The sequence below is a fragment of the Gopherus evgoodei genome, unplaced genomic scaffold (genome assembly GCF_007399415.2).
Source record: "Gopherus evgoodei ecotype Sinaloan lineage unplaced genomic scaffold, rGopEvg1_v1.p scaffold_44_arrow_ctg1, whole genome shotgun sequence".
Lineage (NCBI taxonomy): Eukaryota > Metazoa > Chordata > Testudines > Testudinidae > Gopherus > Gopherus evgoodei.
This window is the reverse complement of record NW_022060065.1, coordinates 661735-685920: the sequence shown is the minus strand read 5'-3', so window position 1 is coordinate 685920 and position 24186 is coordinate 661735. Positions and strand designations below refer to the sequence as shown.

Below are 24186 nucleotides of genomic sequence, written 5' to 3'. Positions count from 1 at the left end.
TCTCTACTGATGTTTGTACAGCATCAAGCCCAGTGAAGCTATGCTCTAGTTGGGATCTCTGGGTCCTGTCATAGTACAAATAATAAATAGTGGTACTAAACAGAAAAATTGAAATTTCTTTGAGTTAATAATAGATTTGTACAATTGTTGTTGCGTTTTCCTTCTGGATCTCAAGTCCACAGCTGTTTCCAATATACTTTGCCAATAATAAGGCCAAACAGATGACTGATCTGCATAGGATAGCTTACAATAGGTTTCTTGTTTTCAGTAGTTACTTACAGAATTGAAATCCATCATTTGAGTGTCTTTGCTTTGAGAGAGACTTGGAATGAACAAATATTGACATCTCAGCATATTGTTGTGCTGGTAACTCACCCTTCCAGATTTTGTGAGGGTTGTAGTGTATTCGTGTGTTTTGATTTATAAATAGTGTAAAAATTACTGTTTGGCTGCAAGGAATTCAGTTTTACTCTATGCTCTGTGTGTGAGTAACAACCTCTTGATGTAATTGGAAAGTGTCTACTTCATTTTGGGTACTAACAAAAAATCACAGATGATGGTATATAAATATTCTTCATTCAATCAGCAATTTGTCTGATAGTTTTCACTTGCAGGTTTCATGCTTTTTAAGAGGTTATATTCTTCTCACAGTGCATGTCCTTAATTTCTACTAGCATTAATTGGGGTTAAACATTTGCATTGAAAACTTTCCCCTTAAGCCTTCTGTAATACTGCTAAGAAAATGTAATCAGACAGTAAATGGTTGTGAATGTATAATTAAATGCTGCCAATTTCAGCATGTGAATTAGTTTCATATTAAACAACAAGTCTTGATTTATGCAGTCAACTTACTTTTTAGCACCCCCTTGCCAGGACAATATTAGTATGTTAAAATATGGAGAAAGCCAGAGCACTGAAATATTTTACAAGTTGCAACCAGAATCACTGTATTCTAACTACTATTATAGTGAAATCTTTGTGATAAGCATCTACCAATTAGTAGTAGTGTTATTCCTCGACCTTTTCCCTTAATCCCTATGCTTGTTTATACTTCTAAAATTGAATGAATTTAGTTTGTAATGTTGGTATGTCTCTGTACTTGATATGGTATACTGAGCTCTGAGTCTTCCTTGCCACTCTCAAAGAGCTCCCAAGTTACCTGGTCTTTCCTGAAGAGAATTAAAAGGGAGTGCATGAGGTCCTCAACTAATGGTTAATTTGGTCTCCTGTTAGTGACTGATTTATCAGTGTCACTGGTTCTCTTACTTTTTTAAATAAATGAAGTTGCCAAATCCTATTCAGCTCATGTACATGAAAACTTGTGTTCCTATAACTGCCACTCTTTCCTCATTCTTTCATAGATTCTAGGACTGGAAAGGACCTTGAGAGGTCATCAAGTCCAGTCCCCTGCCCTCATGTCCCTGTGTTGTGTTCACTCCTTACCATCCTGTTGCATTCTGGTACCTGATTCCATGAGGTGCTGAGCACTCTGACCCAGATCCAGAAAGGCACTTACCCATGTAAGAAGTCACCACAGAAGTCAATGAGACTTCTCAAGTGTTTAAGTTAAGCATGTGCTTAAGTGCTTTTCTGGATTGTTGCCAGAATACTTAGTACCTCATAGGATTAAGCTCTTTGGGGCAAGAGCTGCTATTTATTTTATGTTTGTACATTCCCCAGGTCATTAAAGTAACCAATCCACCTCTAGCCTTTGCACTTCCAGTCTCTACCAGGGGTATATGTACCCATGGGGGTACGTCAACTCATCTAGATATTTGCCTAGTTTTACAACAAGCTACATAAAAGCACTAGCAAAGTCAATACAAACTAAAATTTCATATGGACAGTGACATGTTTATGCTGCTCTGTATGCTATACACTGAAATGTAAGTACAATATTTATATTCCAATTGATTTATTTTAGAATTATATTATAAAAATACTCAATTTTTCAGTAATAGTGTGCTGTGACACTTCTGTGTTTTTGTCTAATTTTGGAAGCAAATAGTTTTTAAGTGAGGTGAAATGTGGGGGTACGTAAGACAAATCAGACTCCTGAGAGGGTTGCAATAGTCTGGAAAAGTGCATACTCCAGCAGGAAATTGAGTTGTGGAGGTTGTTTGGGAATTTGCATTTGACTGTAGGGATAGCTCCTGAGTACAAGCATCTGTGAGTAATATATCAGCAGCAGTTAGCACTACTGTTATGGTACAACAGTGGTGGTCACTTCCAGTTTTAAATGTGTAATTATTTTTTACAGACTTCCAGTGGGTCCAAGGAGATGTATGTGAAGTTCAGCTGATGGTGTACAATCCTATGCCTTTTGAACTCAGAGTAGAAAACATGGTATGCATCTTTCCAAATTGTTCTTTTATCATTATTTTGTGACAATATTTTTTCAATTCTGCACCATTTAATTTTCCAGCATTGTTTATGTAAAGCGAACAGTTAAAACTGTATTAAACCGATAGAGAAATTCTCAGTCATATAACATAATTGCCTCATTTAGCCCTTCTCACCTTCTGAACTAGACAACTGATACTAGAAATAAGGCACACATTTTTAACAGTGAGCAAATAACCATTGGAACAATTTACTAAGTCATGGTGGATTCTTCTTCACTGACAATTTTTAAATCAAGATTGGATTTCTTTTAAAAGATACTCTGGGAATTATTTTGGGGAAGTTCTTTGGCTTGTGCTTTACAGGAGGTTGGACTAGATCAGGGGTAGGCAACCTATGACACGGGTGCCAAAGGCGGCTTGCAAGCTGATTTTCAGTGGCACTCTCACTGCCCGGGTCCTGGCCACTGGTCCGGTGGGCTCTGCATTTTAATTTAATTTTAAATGAAGCTTCTTAAACATTTTAAAAAACCTATTTACTTTACATACAACAATAGTTTAGTTATATATTATAGACTTATAGAAAGAGACCTTCTAAAACTTTTAACATTTATTACTGACACATGAAACCTTAAATTAGAGTGAAAAAATGAAGACTTGGCACACCACTTGTGAAAGGTTGCTGACCCCTGGACTAGATGATCACAATGGCCTTAGAATCTATGAATTATAATGACAGTGAAATAAGATTCTTTGCCATTCAGAGTGCATGGATGCTTTACAATTACTGATGTACAAATGCCGGAACACTGAGGCCTGGTGTATAATGGCTGCAGGATTGTTTAAATACCTTATGGTTATTCTTGTTTGCTGGGCAATAACCTGGACTGAATAAACCAAACCCTGAACTCATACTTAAGCATCATTTTAGCCCAGGGAATGATTGTGTCAGTATTATCAGGACACATCTTCAGCTTGCTATGCTACTGTGTACTCTACCTGTATAGTTTTCGCCCACATAATACCAAAAGGCAGATTTATCAGTGGTGTTCTGATTTATTTTGTTACATATTCACCGCCACCAAACTTTGTAACCTGAGAAACATCAAGTTATTAAATGAGGAGGAGCTGTGATTTTTAATATAAACGTGAACTGCTGGTTCCAGTGTCCCACAGTACTTGTATTACTAGTTGTATCATTGTAATGCTGTATTTCTTAACTTTTTTTTTTTCCTGATCATTACAGTCATCTAGTATTTCACTATGTCCACTGAAGTGGCTAGTAAGATGATTTACACAACCATGTGACATTGCATAGCATAATTATTAAAATGTCTTTCCAGCCACTAGAGGTCACATTTTTTTAATATAATAAAACTCATACTAATAGCTTGCCATGCTAGAAAGAATCCTGTTAAAGCAGCTAACACACGTGTCATAAACATATAGCTAAGTGTAGCATAAAATCCCTCTTTACCCTGTAAAGGATTAAGAAGCTCAGATAACCTGGGTGACACCTGACCAAAAAGACCAATAAGGGGAGAAGATACTTTCAAATCTGTGGGGGAAGGCTTTGGTCTGTGTCTCTCGGAGCCAGCCAAGAAACCAGGCAAGGAAATTGCATCTTAAGTATAGCTGAACTAAGCATCTAGTCGTGCAGAAATAGTAAGTAATAGCAGAAAAGAAATGCGTTAGATTACCCTTTTGTTTTAGCTTGTGAATTTTCCCTGTGCTAAGAGAGACGTTTATCCGTGTTTTTATAACGTTAAGGTTTTGCCTAGAGGGGAAATCCTCTGTGTTCTTGAGTCTTTTGTTACTCTGTAAGGTATCTACCATTCTGATTTTACAGAGGTGATTCTTTTACCTTTTCTTTAATTAAAATTCTTCTTTTAAGAACCTGATTGATTTTTCATTGTTCTTAAGATCCAAGGGTTCGGGTATGTGTTCACCTGTACCAATTGGTGAGGATATTATTCTCAAGCCTCCCTAGGAAAGGGGGTGTAGGGGTTTGGGGGATATTTGGGGAAGGCAGGGCTCCAAGTGGCCCTCCCTGAATGTTTGTTTAAATCACTTGGTGGTGGCAGTGATACTAAGGCTAGAAAGGAATTTGTGCCTTGGGGAAGTTTTTAACCTAAGCTGGTAAAAATAAGCTTCAGGGGGGTCTTTCATGAGGTTCCCCATATCTTTACCCCCGAGTTTAGAGTGGGGAAGGAACCTTGACACACACAAACATAAAAAGGAAGATGAGTCCAAATTACATTGACTTGGTTTTTTTTTAAATTTAATTATTTTTCATAAAATGATTGTATATCTTTAGGAACCCTTTCAGCTAAAAAGCTGGTTTAGGGTCTATATAATTAATGTATCAGAGGGGTAGCTGTGTTAGTCTGGATCTGTAAAAGCGGCAAAGAGTCCTGTGGCACCTTATAGACTAATAGACGTATCGGAGTGTGAGCTTTCGGGTGTGAATACCCATTTCGTCAGATGCATGTCACCCACGAAAGCTCATGCTCCAATACATCTGTTAGTTTGTAAGGTGCCACAGGACTCTCTGCCTTTTTTATATAATTAATGTGCAACTTGTTCATGAAATGACAAAATCTTTGGATCTGATTACTTGTTAATAAAAATGTTTAATTAGGGTAAACGTACTTGCACAGATAGTTGTGAACTATGAATGTACACTTGTATAGATGCTTCTAATCAGTACTTATGTGCTATGCACACACTAATTGTAGTAATGTTCGTGCTACTATAAATATGGTTATTAGCATCTGTAGCCTTTTATTTAAAGTGAATTTTGTAATATGATATTATAGTACTGTGGGTTCAACTCTGGCAGCTGCAGTTTCAAACTTAACAGAGTGAAAGTCACCTCCATTGCTTATTTTAGATTTAGAGTCTTTAGGAAGACATAAAGGCCCAGGGTAGTGACCGCACATACGTTCACAAGTACAAGGTCTATCTGTTTTACAAGTTTTATTAAAGTTACAATCAATTATGATTTTCCCAGCATAAAGAAATTCTAAATAGACCTATGCACAAGTTACAAATGTAGTTATACTCACATCCTTAACAATAGTGTTAGGTTTAGATGGGTCTAGGGTGACCAGATGAGAGACATGAAATATCGGGACATGGGGAGGGCGAGCGGGAGGGTCGCTGATGGAGCGCCAAAAAAAAATAAAAAGCTGCTGGAGCATAGGAAAAAAAATTGGTGGGGGCTGAGCATCCACTGGCAGCTCCCCGCCCCCCACTGCATTCTGCTTCTCCCCCCTTCCTCCCAGCGCTTGCGCCACCATACTGCTCATTCGTGCAAGCCTAGGAGGGAGGAGGAGGAATAATATGGTGTGCTTGGGGAAGAGGTGGGGCCAGGGTGGGGATTTGGGGAGTGATTCAATGGGGCAGGGAGGGGATGGAGTTGGGGTGGGGCTGGGGCTGAGTTGGGGGCACAAGCCCCCTCCACCTGTGCATCGGAGTGCAAAATATTGAGACAATTTGCGTCCCAGCTGAACATTGGTTGGGACGCGGGACAAACAAGTAAATATCGGGACAGTCCTGATAAAATCAGGAAGTCTGATCACCCTAGATGGGTCTCTTGGATTGATCATCAATAGAGGGATGATTCTTCCTGGAGTTTCCTTTAGGAAGCTCAATTTTCCCACTCTGGGCACCTTCTCTTATAATGTAATTCTGACTATATCTTATTAGCATTTCTGCACATAGTCCACTTTGTGGTTAGGGCATGTTAGAGAAATATGATTACCCAGGTATCTTGTAAGCAAAAAATTACTTTTATTAATTTTTCACCAGTGTCACTCATTGGTACATATTTTCCCATAATCTTAGAGCATTGGGTTATTCTTCGGTCACTTACTTGCATCAGCATTTCTTCTCTCTGAGGCTTAAAATAGCTAAGCTAAAACCTTACAGGCCTCAGCCTGTAGGCCTTGCATTTTAGCCCCACTTACTTAGCTATCTAATGCATAATTATCCCTTCTAACTACGATCAGTTTTATAGTTCTATAATCCTACAATTTAACTCTATTTAACATATGATTATATGTGACATGACATGTTAATCATAACCACAAAATAAACGAGCAATAAACTAAAATCATTGGCTACACATCATAAAAAATCATTATTTGTTGAGGTCCTTTTGGGTTTCATTTTTGTCATCCCTGAGGAAAGCAGACATTCAAATTAAGCAAGTTTATGACTTCAGTTATTTTAAATTCCCTAGTCAGTGTTCTAAAAATATATATATATAGTGCTTTATTGAGGGATGCTGTTGTGAATTTCTGTGGTCTTATCAGAACAAAATAAATTTTGATTCAGTTGCTCAAATGTGCTCTGGTATTGTACATGCATTTTTGTGATCCAAAAGTTTGCATATTATGACAAGAATCAAATATAAATTTCTTGGTCTTGCCATTTGATCAACTAAAAGTTTATGGTTTAATAAATATTTTATGCTTTTTGGTTTTATTAACATATATATTTGGGTGGTAATCTACAGTTCACTTGACTCCTTCCCATCCATCTTAGTTTGAATTGACACCTGATTCTCCTTCTCATAACAATCACATTCTCTCACCTTCATCCTGGCCAACTGCAGTATTGATGTGCTGTCTGGTGCTGAGCCTTCCTCCTTGTTTGACCTTAAACTCTGAATCAACGCTTCCACTTATTAAAAGGGCCACTCATTCAACCTTGCTTTCACTAAATGCTACTCGTTCTCTGACTTTCCATTTGCCTTTCCCTTTTTCTGACAATCACTTTATCTCTTCAGTATTATCCTGCTCCCTTCTATTATCCTTCAGTCCATCAGTGTGCATGATTTCTCTTCTCCTTTCCCACACTCTCCTGTGCCGTTGTCACATATTCTTTTGAATCCTTCTGTTCCTCATTTCCCAACAGCCTAGAACTTGGGATCCTGCTGGGATTTTTCTTTCACTTGCTGCTCTTGCTCCTACACCTTTTCCCTTATCCCTGCCACCTTTAATCTGATAATAAATAAATGTACCTCCACTCCTGGCCTGATTCCACCCATCCAATCTTGCATCTTTGTCTATTTCTCTAACAGATCCTCAAGGATGTTTTTGCTTTCAGCTTAATATGTCTGAAAACGTAGAAGCTAGACAAATTCAGAATGGAAATAAGGCATGGGTTTTTAACAGGGAGGGTGATTAAACACTGGGACTACATACCTAGGAATATAGTGGATACTCAATCATTTAAAACTGCATATATTTGTAAGAGATGCTATAGCTGAAACAGAAGCTATATGGGCTTGATACAGAAATTAATGGGTAAGGTTCTATGACTTGTGTTATTCAGGAGGTCAGACCTGGTGGTCATAATGGTTCTTCTGGTTAAGAAATCTATGAAATTGGAACTGCTTAGAGCTCCCAAGACCTCTTTGCTTCCCACCTTCTCAGTTCCTGCTGACAGCAGTCTATCTTCTGTCACTCAGCCACACAATTTGAGTAGTTCTTCTTTTTCCCAGCACTTCCAGGTCATGTCTAAATCTTGTTCTGTAACACCTCTAAGAGCTGACCTTTTCCTCATCTCCACATAGTGCTAATTCTAATTCAGTCAGAGGTTTTGAAATGTTTTGTCAGGAGGAAGGTGAATTGCAATGCTTGTCACTAGAATGCAGAGGTGGATTAGGTCAAACAAGTTTGCATTGTGAGCCAGAAAGCAGGGGAAATCATAGGCTTGATAGGAGAAGCTGCTGTCCGAACACTTATCGGATACCTAGGGCCAGCCATAGCAAGACAAGTACTTACAAAAGATAGTGCGAATGGGCAAACAAGCAAACAGGAACAAAGTGAAAAAAGCAAACCAGCCTTCATCATATCCACTCAGATTATGTTGAGGAGTAAAAATTGCTTCATTAACCTGGGTGTTGGGGCCAACTTTAGGAATGAGTGTCAAGGTCCTGGATGCACAATTGAAATTCTAGGTGTGTACTTGGTTTATTCTCAAACTCAAATTCTGTCAAAACTTTCCCATCGATAAGAAGCACCCCCAGCTCCTACCCTTTCTGCAGTTGCCAAACCCTCCTCTGCCTCAATGTTGCAAAATGCTATCACAGGCCTTTGTAAAGTTTATTTGGCACAGGGTTCTGCAAAATATGGTGTCTTAGAAGATGTCTCTGTTGTACTCACTCTGCTGAGGCCTAATATTAGAATAGTTTGGAGAAGCACTTGGGGACTAAGTTCCCTAAGAATGTAGCATCTTTGTTTTCCTTTGGTATTTATTAGTTTTCACACTGAAGACAAATGCATGTTTATAAGAGAAGCTCAGAAAATTCTGGAATCTTACTGGATAAATGTATTTTTTTTCTCTTTATGGTGATAGTTACAAGATTAATGGATTGAAAATACTCTTGCTTACTTGAGCTGATCAGTCAGACGTACAGAACTTGTCCCGGAAGGTGCTTAGTTCTAAGAGGACTAACAAATTCAAAAACATTTTATATAAACTATTTTTAATGATTGAATGTTGGAAAAAAGCACATGTATGGCTAGAAAATAGTTTCTGAGAAAAATATTAATAGCCATTTTTAAAGTTCCTAAATTATAATTCATACCATGTAGCAGCATACATTTTAGAATCAGTCCTCATATTTCACTCTTGCATCTAACTGGCATGGAATGTGATTTTTTTGATTTCATGGACAAGAATTTAATGATTATGAATCAACTGTAAACTTGGAAAGCACATTTCCATCCAAAAGCTTTTTATGTACTATTGTTAAAAATAACCTGTACAGTTATGGTGGCTTTCCTTTTCCTATGTGTTAACAGCACTTTATGGTCAGTTTCACAGTTCGTTGATCAGTTGCATCTGTTTCACACACTGCTCTTGGGAGAGCGCACATCTATGCATCTCCCCACCTCCAGCCTCTGAGAGAGAGTTTTTAACAGTAACAACTAAATTAATGAGGTGTAGTAGGCAAGTATATACAAAAAGAACAAGGAAAAGATCTGTGGCTCTTAGTATGTTTGGTGCTTTCAGGCATGCTCAAAATACCCTTTATAAACTCAGCAGGGGAGCAAAAACCCTGAATCTTTTTTATTTTTTTTTTAAGAAGAGCTCTCAGAAAAATTCAGGGTATATTACTGAAAGTGTGTTGAATCAGAAAACAATTTTTTGTCAACTAAAAACATTGTTGCCAGTGTCCCTCTAAAGGAAGAGATGTAGAATGAGAAGATGTACGGGATATTTACAAACAAGACAGATTAGTTTTCCCTATTTTTTTTTTTTAAATTATGCATCTAAGTCGAGGTGGGAAAACTTATTGGCCCGAGGTCCACATCTGGATATGGAAATTGTATGGCGGGCCATGAATACTCACAGAATTGGGGGTTGGGGTGTGGGCTTCAACTGGCGCTGTGAGCTCTGGGGAGTGGCCAGAAATGAGTTCAGGGTATGAGAGGGGGCTCCGGGCTGGGGCAGGGGGTTGAGATGTGTGTGGGGGAGGGGGGGCATGAGGGGTCCGGCTGAAGGTGCAGGGTTGGGGGTGCAGGAGGGTGCTCTGGTCTGGGACTGAGGAGTTTGGAGGATGGGAGGGGGCAGGGAGGTCAGAGCATGGGACGGGGTCAGGGATGCAGGTTCTAGGTGGCGCTTACTTCAGCCAGCTCCCAGAAGTAGTGGAATGTCCCCCTCTCCAGCTCCTACACATAGGGGCAGCCAGTGGGCTCTGCATGCTGCCCTGTCTGCAGGCTCCACCCCTGCAGCTCCCATTGGCCGTGGTTCCTGGCCAATGGGAGCTGTGGGGACAATGCTTGGGTTGGGGCAGCATGCGGAGCCTGCTGGCTACCCATATGTGTAGCAGCCAGAGGGGGGACATGCTGCTGCTGCTGCTGCTGCTTCCGGGAACCACATGGAGTGGGGCAAGCCCCTGACCACGGCTGGAGCTTGAGGGCTGGATTAAAATGACTGGAGGGCCAGATGCGGCCCCCAGGCCGTAGTTTGTCCACCCCTTATCCACATAATGTTTCTCATATAAAAACAATCAATCACATCTGAACCTGTTCTGTTTCTTGCCCAAACCTTTTTTTTGGGAAGGGGTAGGCTGTGGAAAAAAATGGGTACATACATGATTTGCCATCAGTATTACAATCAAACTGTACTTAATATAGTGGTAATATCTTATTTAGAGCTGGCCTGGAATACATGAGTTATTTATGGAAGGGTATAAAGTTTTCTGAGTACTCATAATGTCTGAGAATGGGAACTGGTGCAGTCTTACTGCTGTAAAAAACACAGCACAAGATTTTCCAAGGGGAAAAACATCTCCCAACTACCACCTCCCGTCCCCCCACATCTGTATTGTCAAGTAAGTGGTATTGATGCTGATTCAGACTTCTGTATCAATAGTAATCTAAAGATTTCTACGCACTAGAGGGCAATGTTGGACAAATATTGTTGAGTTCTACTAATGGAAAGTAGCAAAGTATCAGACTAGACATTTGTACATGCTAGATATGTCGTATTGTGATGCTTATCTGTGTTGATTTAGATTTAAAGTTAAGCATCTTGGCTTCAGCCTTAGCATTGGAACTCTTATGCACAGTAAGGTTTATTTTAGTTGTTTTCTCTTTGACTGAGATCTTTTACCCTTTTCCTGTTGTCTTTGTACTTAAACACTACAAAGTTTTTCACCAGATAATGGCACATAATGGTGGCAGTGCCTGATATATGACGATACACTTGAAGCTGCTTCTCTTACACTGTGACAGTCTCTTCCTAATACTTATTTTGCTTCTCCCTTTGGAACGAATGGTAATTCTGTAGAAAGGTTCTTAGATTCAGACAGTGTTTAAAAATTAAGAGTCTTAAAATGAGGCTGCACTGCCACTGCATTATAACAGAAATAAGTTGCAATGATTGCTAGTTTGATTTTATCAACATAGTGTAATTTTGGATACCATATGACAAATTGCATTAGAGACAACGTGGGTGATGTAATATCTTTTATTGGACCGACTTCTGTTGGTGAAAGAGAAAAGCTTTAGAGCTTGCACAGACCTCTTCAGGTCATTTTGAGATAAGCTTTCTTTAAAAACAAACAAAACTAACCTGTTTCCTGTACTGCTCTATAGTTAAACAGTCTGTTACTTCTCTTATGTGAAATTATTTAGTATTCCCATATAATTTTAGCAGTTTTTCACCTGTCACATTTTATTTAGGTACTTATAAGGGCTGTCAAGTGATTAAAAAAAATTAATTGCGATTAATCATGCGATAAAAAAATCAATCACATTGTTCATTACCATTTTAAATATATTTGGATGTTTTCTACATTTTCAAATATATTAATTTCATTTACAACACAGAATACAAAGTGTACAGTGCTCACTTTATATTTTTGATAAATATTTACACTGTAAAAAACCAAAAAATAGGATTTTCCAATTCACCTAATACCGGTACTGTAGTGCAATCTCTTTATCATGAAGGTTGAACTTACAAATATAGAATTATGTCCAATAAAATACTACATTCAAAAATAAAACAATGTAAGACTTTAGAGCCTACAAGTCCAATCAGTCCTACTTCTTGTTCAGCCATCGTTCAGGCAAACAAATTTGTTTATATTTGCAGAAGATAATGCTGCCTGCTTCTTGTTTACAATGTCACCTGAAGGTGAGAACAGTCATTTGCATGGCATTGTTGTAGCCGGCGTCACAAGATATTTACGTGCCAGATGTGCTAAAGATTCATATTTCCTTTGCTGCTTCAACCACCATTCTAGAGGACATGCATCCATGCTGCTGATGCATTCTGCTCGACAATGATCCAAAGCGGTGTGGACCGATGCATGTTCATTTTATCATCTGAATCAGATACCACCAGCAGAAGATTGATTTTCTTTTTTGGTGGTTCAGGTTCTGTAGTTTCTGCAGCACAGTGTTGCTCTTTTAAGACTTCTGAAAGCATGCTTCACACTTCATCCCTCTCAGATTTTGGAAGGCACTTCAGATTCTTAAATCTTGGGTCGGGTGCTGTAGCTATCTTTAGAAATTTCACATTGGTATCTTCTTTGCATTTTGTTAAATTTGCAGTGAAAGTGTTTTTAAAGCAAACGTGCTGGGTCATCATCCGAGACTGCTGTAACATGAAATATATTGCAGAATGTGGGTAAAACAAAGCAGGGGACATACAATTCTCCCCCCAAGGAGTTCAGTCACAAATTAACGCATTATTTTTTTAATGAGCATCATCAGCATGGAACTATGTCCTCTGGAATGATGGCTGAAGCATGAAGAGGCATATGAATCTTTAGCGCATCTGGCACATAAATATCTTGCAATCTCAGCTACAACAGTGCCATGCGAGCACCTATTCTCACTTTCAGGTGACATTGTAATTAAGAAGTGGGCAGCATTATCTTCTGTATATGTAAACAAACTTGTTTCTCTTAGTGATTGGCTGTGGCTGTAGTCGGAGCTCTGTGTGGTTTTCACGTCAGAATCCCTCTATTTTTAGTGACTTTTCTAGGTGAATATAGTTAATTAGTACCCTTAATATAGTGTGTGTTAGTTTTAATGTTAGATAGCTGTGGTTTAACTATTTCCCAAGGTTTAAACCTTGTCCGTCTTGTGGGGGAATTGATCCACAATGATCCCCACATGTGGTGCTTGCTATGCCTAGGTGAAGTCCACATCAGGGAGTTGTGTTTGATTTGCAGATTGTTCACCGAACGGACTCAGATGGCAAGGGATCCTTGTCTGAAGCAGCACTTGCTCAGCCAGGCCATCTGGCCTGCTTTGGTACTGAAGCCCTTATTAGATCGGAGGTCACCCTCGATTTCTGAGAGTGCTGCCATTTTGCATGCGGAAACTGGTTCATCTCGGAAGAGATCGAGGAGTCATTCCCCCATCAAATGTGCAGAGGGAAAAGGTTGCATAAGATGAGACCCAGTGCGACCTGGAGTGGCCTTGGTTTATCTTCCTCCTCCAGAAGGAGTGATGAGTCAGCATGGGGTGAATGCTGGTGTGCAGGTTGGAACAGGTCCTGTCATCTGCTCCCTGGTACTGTGCAAGGAGGTCAGAGACCTTGTACTATTGATTCCAGTTCCAGCTCTGTTGCTTCCAGTACTGACAAGGATGATGCCAGCACCGGCTGTTTGTGCACCAGTGGAGTATCAGGTGGCAGTGGACCTTTCTATCCTGACCTTGTTGTTGATCCAGGACTTCCCAGGGGCTGCATATTTTTTAGTCCCATTGGCTAGGTGGGCTGCTGAATCTGCGAGTCTGTCAGCACCAAACCCCAATGTTTCCATTTTGCAATCAGTGAAAGTGATGCTGTGCTCAGCACAGTGAACCTCCCTAGCACCAGGACTGTTTTTGTCACCCCTGTGACCGGTTCCACCCATGTTACCATGGTGGTACTTGCTACCCTCCAGTTCGGCACTGTTCGTTGCCTTGGTAGCGTTGCTGACCTCGGGGTCAACATTGCTGCCAGCACTGGAAATGATGGTGACTAAGTGACACCGGCACTGTTTCCGCTGTTGGTGCCAGCTCTCTCGTCATTCTGGGTTACAGATGAGTCAGACCAGTCACTTGCACCCTCAGGATTGGTTCCATATTTATCTCTAAAGCCTGGGACTCTTTATTGTCCAGGTCAGGATTTTCCTTCTCTTGCTCTCCATCTCCAAACCTGCATCAGGGGCTGTTCATAGAGCGCTATGGGTACCAGGATTGGTGCTCATCTCACAACTGGGACAGGTTCCAGCCCAGCGCCTGGTGGCCACCAATGCCCTGTCTGTACCAGTGGCGTGCATGGAATCCGTGGAATGCTCAGTTGTGGTGGCCTCATTCATTGTTTCAACTGAAGGCAAGATCACTGACCAGATCTGTGGCAGTGGCCGTCAATCCGTCACAGGCCAAGGCACCAGTGAGCCTTCCCCAGCGGAGCTCCAGTATTGTCCTGTTGAGGCCCATCAGTCCTGGAGCAGGACCTAGCTCTGGCTCAGTTAACTGCTTCATCGTCATCCCTGGATTATTCTGCAGAGTCTAGTTCTTCCTCGCTTTTGGTACCAGAGGATTTCAAAGTATACCAGAGCTTTTTTTTCCCAGTATCTGGCTGCTTCCTTAGATATTCAAGTGGAGTTCCTGTAAGAGATCACACACAAGTGAGTGGGTATCTTGCAGCTGTCTGCGCCTGGGAGTCACCTTTCCTATTAATGATGTGCTCCTTGAGCCTGTTAAGGTCCTCTGGAGCACACCAGCTTGGATAACCACCAGCATCAAAGCACATAGAGAAGTGCTATTTTGTTCTGGTGCAGGGATTTGAGGGTGTGTGTAGTGCCATCTTCCTCCAGATTCCCTGGTTGTAAATGTGGTGAATGAAAGAGCACAGCAGGGCATGTTGAAGTCCACTCCCAAGAATAAGGACTCTAAACAAATGGATCTGATGGACAGGAAGATTTGCACCTCTTCTTTGCAGATGCGATTTGCTAACCAACAGGCATTGCTGTCGAAGTATGACTTGGTGAGCTGTACAGCTATGTCTAAGTTTGCAGACCAGGCATCCAAAGCCTCGAGAGAGAAATTTTAGGGATTTGTCACTGAAGGCTGCTTGGTGGCTAAGCCTTTGTTGCAGTCTGTGCTGGACTTCATGGGTACTTTGGCCAGGGTGATGGCCTTGGTGGTGACCATGAGAAGGGCGTCCTGGCTGCAGAATTCAGACATTGCTCCCAATGTGCAGCAGGCCAAAGGATTTTCCCTTTGATGGCCAAGTGCTGTTTTTGGACAAGGTGGAAGAGACTCTGCCAGCCTTCAAGGATTCTAGGGTTACCCTATAGTCCTTTTGGGTGTACACACTGGCTGTGCAGAGGCGCCACTATGCTCGTGGTCGTCGTCATCAGCATTATCTGTAGCACATGTCTGGTCAGCCTTTCCTTCCCCTGAAACAGCGGGACTAACCCAAAAAGGAGTCTAGATCCCATAAACGCAGACAGTTGAGTCGAGTGTTCAGCCAGTACACACACTCTCCCCTAGTGCCTCCCAAACACCCATTTTGACTTCTTGGTCCAGAGCAGTGTTTAGTTCCTCACCCCTCTGTTTGGGGACAGGTTGACCCACTTTCACAGTGCTTGGAGCTCGATCACCACTACCAGCAGGTTCCTAAGCACTGCCAGATCAGGCTATGCCATGCAGTTCCTCTCCATCCCTCCCCACCGTCCTCTTTCAGGGACCCCCTCATGAGATACCACTCCTCGAGCCGATTCATGCTCTACTGGCTTTGGGAGCCATGGAAGAGATTCTACTGGAACACACTGGAGACATGGCTTCTATTCCTGGTTTTCTCTGATACCGAAATCTTTGGTGTGGAGGAGACCCATTCTCGACGGTTGTGGCCTCAGTGAATGTATCAGATACATGATGTTCCAAACAGTCATCCTATCGACAATCCTCTGTGCATTATCTCAAAACAATGGGTTTGCTGCTCTGGACCTTCAGGGCTTTATTTTCATGTGGTGATTTTGCCTGACCACAGAAAATTCCTTTGACTCGTCGTATTGAAGTGCCATTTTCGGTATATGGTGCTTCCATTTGGCATCTCTTCTGCCCCTCAGGTTTTTACCAAATGCATGATTGTTGTGATAGCATATTTCAGGTAGAAAGGAATGCACATCTTCCTGTATCTGGACCACTGATTATTGAGGGGGAGATCAAGATAGGAAGTCCTTGCTCACATTGACACCGCATTGTACTTGCTTGACCATCTTGGTCTCATCCTAAACACCAGGACGTCAACATTGGTTCCCACTCAGAAAATTGAGTTTATTGGGCCCTAATAGACTCTGAATATTAGAACATTTCTGCTGACTGACCATTTTCAGGTGATTTGTCACCTTTACCTCAGTCTGCAGTCTCAGCCTTCTGCAAGAGTTTCGATGTGTCTGAGGCTCTTGAGCCACATGTCCCTGCGGGTAGTCCAGTGTGCAAGGTTGTGCCTTCCCCTCCTTCAAATGTGGCTCAGGATGGTTTACTGTCTGACTCTTCGTATTTTGGACAGATGGGTGCATCTTTCTTGACTGGTCCTGGATATCTTGTGGTGGTGAATGCATCCAGAGATGTTTGGCAGGGCATTCCTTCGTCTGTCCCTTGTCAAACAGGTCTATTGTCACTGACGCCTCCCTTTAGGGTTGGGGAGCACACCTGAGGTCACTGGAAGTTCAAGGTTTGTGGTTGGAGCAGGAGTCCTCACTGCATCTCAACATGCTGGTGCTTTGGGCCATTGTTCAATGCATGTCATGCTTTTCTGAACTGTATCAAGGCTCAGTGGTTCACATGCTTACTGAAAATACCACGAGATGTATTATATGAACAAGTGAGAGGGAATGCACTGAAAATACCACCGAGATGTATTAATGCACTTCAGGATGCCAAGAGGCAGTCAGGTTGTGCCAGTTGTGCATTGAGGAGAGAACTGCTCCACTAGCTAACCACTTGCCTGGGGTCAAGAACTATCTTGTGGACCATCTCAGCAGGGATTTTTCCTTGAGCCATGATTGGTTTCTGAAGATGAGCATCCTCCAGATTATCTTCTGCGATTGGATCCTTCTGAGGATCCATCTCTCTGCTTCAAGGGAAAACTGGAAATATCACCTGTTCTGTTCTTGAGGGATCTCAGTCCGGGCTCCCTGTCTGATGCTTTCCATCTCAAGTGGAAGTTGGCTCTCCTGTGTGCTTTTCTCCAGATTGTCCCAGAGGTCATTCTCAAGGTGAAAGTGGATTGGGCTAAACTCATTCTCATTGCCCTGGCATGGCTGAGGCAGTGCTGTTTCTCTGATCTTTGTGCTCTGTCAGGTCAGCCTGTCATACCTCTTCCTCTTCATCCTGACCTACTCACATGGAATCATGGTTGCACACTGCATCCTACACACTGCTCCCTGCATCTCATGATGTGACTACATTGTGGTTAAATGAGGAGGAAGAGTGGTGTTTGGCAGCTGTTCAACAGATCCTACTCAATAGTAGAAAGCCCTATATCAGAATGGCCTATGCAGCAAAATGGAAGCAGTCTTAGATCTGCTCATTGGCCTGCAGAATGCAATTGATGCTGGCTTCCATCCAGGACATCTTGGAGTACCTGCTGCACCTTCAGTCATTCAGACTGGCACTTAACTCATTGAAAATGCATCTGGCAGTGATATCAGCTTTTCATCACTCCCTTTCAGGGAAGATCAGTGGTAGCAAGATTCTTTAGAGGGCTGCTTCTTTTCCATCCTCAGTCCGATAACTCGTTCTTCTGTGGAATCGTAATGCGCTACTAGAAGCTTTAATGGGGTCTCTGAAGCCCCTGACATCTTGTCCTTTTCCAGTTTTGTCCGAAGACTGCATTTCAGCTAGCAATAATGTCTGCAAGGAGAGTCAGAGACTTGCAGGCTCTGACAGTAGAGCCTCCTTACATATGTTTCTCCAAAGACAGTGACTTGATGACCACATTCCCAATTTTTGTCTTAAGTGCTTTTTCAGTTTCATTTGAATCAGGTACTATATCTATCTGTATTCCTTCTTTAACCACATTCATCTCTGGCAGAGCAGTGTCTCCATCCATTAGATGTCAGACAATGTCTAGCCTCATATCTGGACAGAACTAAACCATTTCATGCTTGGCCTTGTCTGTTAGTCCTATGCAGATCATATGAGGGGTGGTCAAGTGGTCTCTTCAGCGATGACATCTAAATAGATAACTTCCTGTATCATGAGTGCATATGAAATTGCTTGTGCTCTCATAGAATGAGTTCACAGTCACCGAGCCAAAAGCTATGTCAACAGCAGTCCTCATCTCAATATTGGACATTTGCTAGGCCATGTGGTCATTTATACGTACATTTACAAACCATTATGCCATTATCACATCATTCAGGGCTGATGCAAGTTTTGTGAGGGTGGTCCTTCAGTCCTTGTTTAGTAGACTCCAAGCCCCGCCTCATGTGGTGGGTACTGCTTGTGAATCACCTAAGTGGAACACATGGCTGCATCTCCTCTAAGGAGGAACAGTTATTTACTGTATATGTGGTTCTTTGAGGTGTGAAGCGCGCACACATTCCATGCTCCATCCTTTGTCCCCTCTGTTTTCAGGGCGAAGGAACTTAGGGAGGCCAGGGTGATGCTGCCTCATATAGCCTGGGGAGGGGCTATAGCCATGAGGCATGAGCACTGCCCCTCTGTGGATACTGGTAGGCAAAATTCTCTGTGAATCTAGGTGAAATACCTGTCTGCATCACCTCTTGAAGAAGCACAGTTACAGTAAATAAGTTTTTCATTTACCGGATATACTTAAAATTTGAAGGACTTCTACATAAGTGAAAACTTGCAAGAAACGCAATGCTTATGTAAAAGGCAGTTCGTTTGTATTTGGTAGAGTTTTTGGTTAATTTTTTTCTCATAATCCAGCTTCTCTTTCTAGCTGAGGCTGTAATGAAGTTATAATTCTTTTATGAGACCAGTTTTTTCTCATGGAAATTGATGTCACATTCATAATTGTGGTTTCCATGCAGGGTCATGCAGTAGAAGCAGATGGTTTCTGAAGGGGACTAACTTTGTTCTATACACACTATCCACTCCATGCATCTGATGAACTGGGTTTTAGCCCACGAAAGCTTATGTCCATATAAATTTGTTCGTCTCGGAGGTGCCACAAGTACTCCTTGTTGCTTTTACTATCAGTAAAGTGAGTTAAAATAGCAAAAAGGTTGTTCTAAATGAAATTTGAGTTTTAATTTCCCTAAAGCATTTGGAGTTGCTTAAGGAAATATTAAGGACTGTTTTATTCTCTTTGGAATAAAATGATCTGTTTGGATTTTATGTACTGCACTACTTACCCAGGGAGGACCATTTCCTGTGAATTCCTGTCCCCAAGAACTTCCAACTATATTTATTATTATAATTGAACAATACTATGAAATTAAGTAAGTAAGCGTATTAATGACAATATCACCAGTGGACATGGGGGAAAAATAAAATGTTTCAAAGGGCAGTGGAAAACAAATCTTAAAACAAACATTTTTGGAAGGATTATAAAGTCCCAAATTTAAGGATTGAGGCTTTTGGAACCAATATTGTGAGTAAATGTACTTTATCTGAATGATGTGCTGACAATATTCAGCTATGTAGTAAAGAGTAGATTGCTCCCTCAGGCACGACCCTTCTAGAAGATGTCTATGGCAAAAATATAGATGAGTGGATGTAATATTTTTTTAATGGTTGCACTTGGAGCTGCTGTGGAAGGATGTTAGAAGACTGACTGGTAGGAAGGAACTGCCTTTTCTTAGCTTTGGAAGCCTTGCAGGAGGAAGACTGGCGAACCTTGATCTGGTGTCAGATCACTGGGACTAATTTACGCAAGATGACAACCAAGACATCCACTAGACTGGATAAAATTGGGGGATGGGGAAGATCAATTGACTTCATTTCAAAATGTATAGCCGTTGAAGAACAGATGGCTGTGGTCCAAATTAAGTTGAACCAAGTTTTATGTTGTGCCTGAGGAGATTTTGGGCAGATAGAATAATTGGCCTGTGGAAAGTAAGATTTGAAAAATAAGGCTCCTAAAATCAGTGCCAGAACTAGAGCTGTATGGAGAGCTTTCCACCACCCAAACCCCAGAGAACACATGGAGATCTGTCAGAGCTTTATTGACCAGATAGCAGTCAATAAGATTATCAGAGAAGAGTTTCCGCAGAACACCCATGGAATTGCAAAGCACCAGATGCTAAAGTGCAAAACAGGGCTGCTGTGGTTGAGTGCTGCTACATCACAAGACATGGAGCCACAGAAATCCATTTAGCAGCTGAGACATATTCTGATATCTGGAGTTGACTTCTTGAGCGAAGTCTATAATGTATCTGGGAATGAGTCTGGGTCCATAGGCTTGTGGTAGGGTGCTAAAAACAACTGTTTAGATATTGTGGCTCAGGCTGGAGCTCATGCTTGTGCAGCACCCCTACCTAGCTTGAGAACCCGAGCTCCAGCCTGAGCTGCATGTCTACACCACTATTTTTAGTGGGCTACTGTGAGCCACGCCACCACAAGCCTGTGGACCAGGACTGGGCCACTTGCTCTCAGATGCAGAGTAGATATACGCTGGAGGAACTGAACAACACGATACCCAAAGGATCTCTGAAAGTGTCTGTTAAAGTGGAGAGTGAGAACCGCAAGCTATGTGAAAAGTTAATCTTTTCTTAGCTGAGAAAATTCGCCAGGTACTGAAGACCCACAGGCTAGTATCAACTCAGTGGAGTTCATTCAGGTTTTCAGATAAGTCTGAATAATTTTTAAAATGTTTCAAAATTAGGGGCTGTTAACTAGACTGGGCTAGTGCATGTCACATTTCAGCTAGAATGATTTTTTTTACAGGAGAATTACAGAATCCTTTTAAAGCTAAACATAGAAGTAATAAATGCTGAGAGATCTTTAACTTCCTACAGCATTAGCTGATTACATAATAACAGAAGTTGCACTGAGTAAAAATTATTAGTTTCAGTTTTATTTTACCAGACTACGCTATTTTAACAATTTGACTAGATTTGCCCCTCTCTAAATTTAAATTACACTTTAGGTCATGACAGACTTTTCCATTATTTGTCACTATGCAAATTTTATTTTTTTTATGTAGTCGTTTGGTTTTGAGGCTTGTCTTCATGCATAAGTGATTTATATTTGGAAATTTACTATAATAGATAATCATTGCAAGCATGTTGTGACTGTTATAAACAGTGTATTCTAACTAGGCATAATTAACTTGTGCTACTACAGTTTACTATTCATCAGATTTTCTGTGAGAACTTATTGCATATTGATTCAATCTAACGTGAAATTTTAATTGAACTTAATTATAGTATTTTTTTTGTCCTAACTCTCTTGTGCTCCCCCACAACATTGGCAAAGTTTTTAATGTTTTAAGTAGTCTGTTACATTTATGCTTATATGGATTTGATTTATATATTTTGTAGGCATTCAGTTTTTAGAATATATCTAAACATTGTTTTTCAGTTTTCATATTTTATATATGTATATATGTGTATGTATGTAACTGGCTATTTTTTGTTTTGTTTTATAGTTTTGTAACTATCGTTAGAATATAGTTATATATTTATATAACTGTAAAACAAAACATACTCAGTTACTAGTATAGGAAAGAGTGGTTCTCAGCTGAGATTCATAACAAATTCATAAATAGTACAGTATACTCCCATTTATCTGAAACTCTATTTGAACATTCACATTAGCTGCAGGGGGCATGTATCTCATGCTGGAAGACAAAGGGATTTGGATAATGCAGAGATTGAGATAAAAAAGCAGAGGTCCCTGGCCAGGACTGTGAGGTGTGAGGATGACAAACCCCCAGCTATGGGGGAGGTCTCCTGCTGCTGAATGGCTCCTTTGGCAGCGCAGGGAGTCCTCTGCAGCTCTGCCATCATGGGAATGAGTGAACAGGGTCATGGCAGCAGAGCTACAGAGGGCTCCCTGTGCTAGCAGGGATTGGGTTTCAGCAGCCCTGTGTCAGTGGAAAGAACCCTCTGCAGCTCGGGTCATGGAAGCAACTGAGTGGGGCGGAGCAGAGATCCAGACCAAGACTTGGAGGAAGAGCCTCAGCAACAGGGGAGGCCACCCCACTGATGAATAGGTCCTTCCCTCTCTATTATCTGAACTCCTAGTAATGTGAATAAAATCTGTCCCCATCTTGTTCAGATAATCAGTTATATACTGTATTTGTTAATTTTTTTAATTGAATGTGAAATACATTTGACAACAAATGAGTGCACAAGTACAACTGATGTAGTTTTAACTTTGGCAGGACTGTTGCACATTTAGGAATGTTATCTTAAACTTGCCCCGTTTGAGGCCATGTCTACGCTACAAGTTGTGGTCAACAGAAGTTAATTTGATGTACAGCTGCCCAAACTTGTATATTGCTCAGAGGCATGTGTGCTTGGCTGCTTTTGTTGTTGCTGCTGCATCCACTCACCAGGAATGCTTGCGTTGCAAAGCATGGTGCACCACGGGTAGGTGTCTCAGTGTGCCACGCATCCTACCCTTTACCCTGCCATGCCTCACTGTTCAGTGCCTTTTGGGAAACTGTATGCAATTTTTCATGGGATAAAAATGATTCTAACAGGGATCTCTGGGAGCTAGGGTCAAGTCCCCAGCTTGAAACTTTCTCAGAATGCCATGTATATCACATAATTGTTGTGCCTTTCTTGAAATTTCTCAAACCTATATAACACTTCTTGGTGTCTGGCATCTCTAACAGAAGCATGGAACTGTCAGAGTTCTGCACTGTTCCTATGGGAATGTTGCAAATACACAATGCACGCTTCACCTTCAGGAATTTCCACAACAGTGGAGGTCATGAGTATTTCTTTGAGGACAGTTTGCTGAGGGACATAGGAAAAAACAATTCTAGGTTGTTCATGGTGTACATGGAGCTGCGGCAGCTGGTGGAGGGCTGCTCCTCAGCCCGAGAAACAAGGTCTGACTGGTGGGATCACATTAATGCAGGTTTGGGGTGATGAGCTGTAGCTGCAGATCCTTTACATACAAAAGGCCACATTTATTGGATCTGACTAGACTCTGGCAGAGTCTCAAATGGGTCCTGGCTTGCGGTATGGCTGGAGTCCTGTGCCCTGTCTTCTTGCTGCTGCTCCTCACCCTCACAGTGGGAATCTCTGCCAAGTATGGCATGCTGTTTATTGTAAAAGTGGTAGGTCTGCAGGGCAGCACCAGATCTGTGATGGGCCTTGTGGTTCCCTGGTGAATTTCACTTTCACACAGCACTCCTGCTGATCCCTGTCCTACCCTTTACCCGGCATCTCTTGCACAATATTCTTGTAGTGGTCTGTGTTTCTACAACTGGTCTATAGCTGTGCTTGCGGAGCGTCATCTTTGTACAGGCTTAGGAGACCCAGTACTACTTGCCTACTGCAGGTGGGAGTGCATCTAGTAGATGGAGCCAGTGCATTCGGTTGGACAGTTGCACACAACTACAGTGCTGCTAGGTGTGCTTGCCAAGGTGTGCAATTAAGAAAGGGGTATTTCAAAAACACGTGAGGTCGTAGTACAAAATTCTGACCAGAGCGGTCACTGTCTCAGGGAATGGGGCATGGTGGGACAGTTGCTAGAGGACTGTTAGGATCCCCATAGCTCATGTGGTGTCTACACTCGAACTGTGTTGACCTCAGTAGGTTGACTATGACACTAAACTGTTCTGGGAGGTGGGTTTTTTTGGTATAATGGTATGCTTGTGTCAGCCGGAGACAAATTTGCATGTAAACACATGCTCACACTGGTTCATCCTAACTTTATAGTGTAGCCCAGACCCCAAGTTAGTAATGACAGTTTTTTATCTACCATGATATCAAGCATTCTCCAGGGGTTTTATCTGGCAGGAAGATATGAATGATTATATATTACAATTGATAACATGGACATCCTCCAGTTAACTAAGAAACGCCTTCCTTTCAGCTTCAGTGCAGCAGAGAGTGTCTCAATATTTTTTTCTGTAAAACAAGATAATTTCTTGCAAGGTGTAAAACTTCAGTCTGGGTCTGAGAGACCAAGGACCCCTTGATGCCAGCTGGCAGAAAGCAAAGGGGATGCCTGAGGTTGTATAGGGATCCCCTCAATTTGGTATCTGCATAATAGTTCACCAAAGGGTGACGTGAAGTCTTTGCCCAAAGCCAGTGCTCTACATGTTGTCGTAATCATTATGAAATATGTGTGCATAATATTTAAGGAGTTTTATATCTATATGAAAAATTTATGCTCTTAAGGTATTGGAGTTAAGGCAGGTCACAGGAGGTGACATA

The 24186-nt window shown here is 41.5% G+C and overlaps 1 protein-coding gene across 2 annotated transcripts in view; it reads left to right on the top strand.

Annotated features, from left to right (window-relative positions):
• TRAPPC9 (trafficking protein particle complex 9) overlaps positions 1 to 24186 on the top strand; it is a 742651-nt gene that overhangs the window by 96074 nt on the left and 622391 nt on the right. For both annotated transcript variants that reach the window (XM_030546427.1, XM_030546428.1), the window contains exon 12: positions 2261 to 2346. In XM_030546427.1, coding sequence (XP_030402287.1) covers positions 2261 to 2346 — 86 coding nt within the window. The remainder of the gene's footprint in view (positions 1 to 2260; positions 2347 to 24186) is intronic.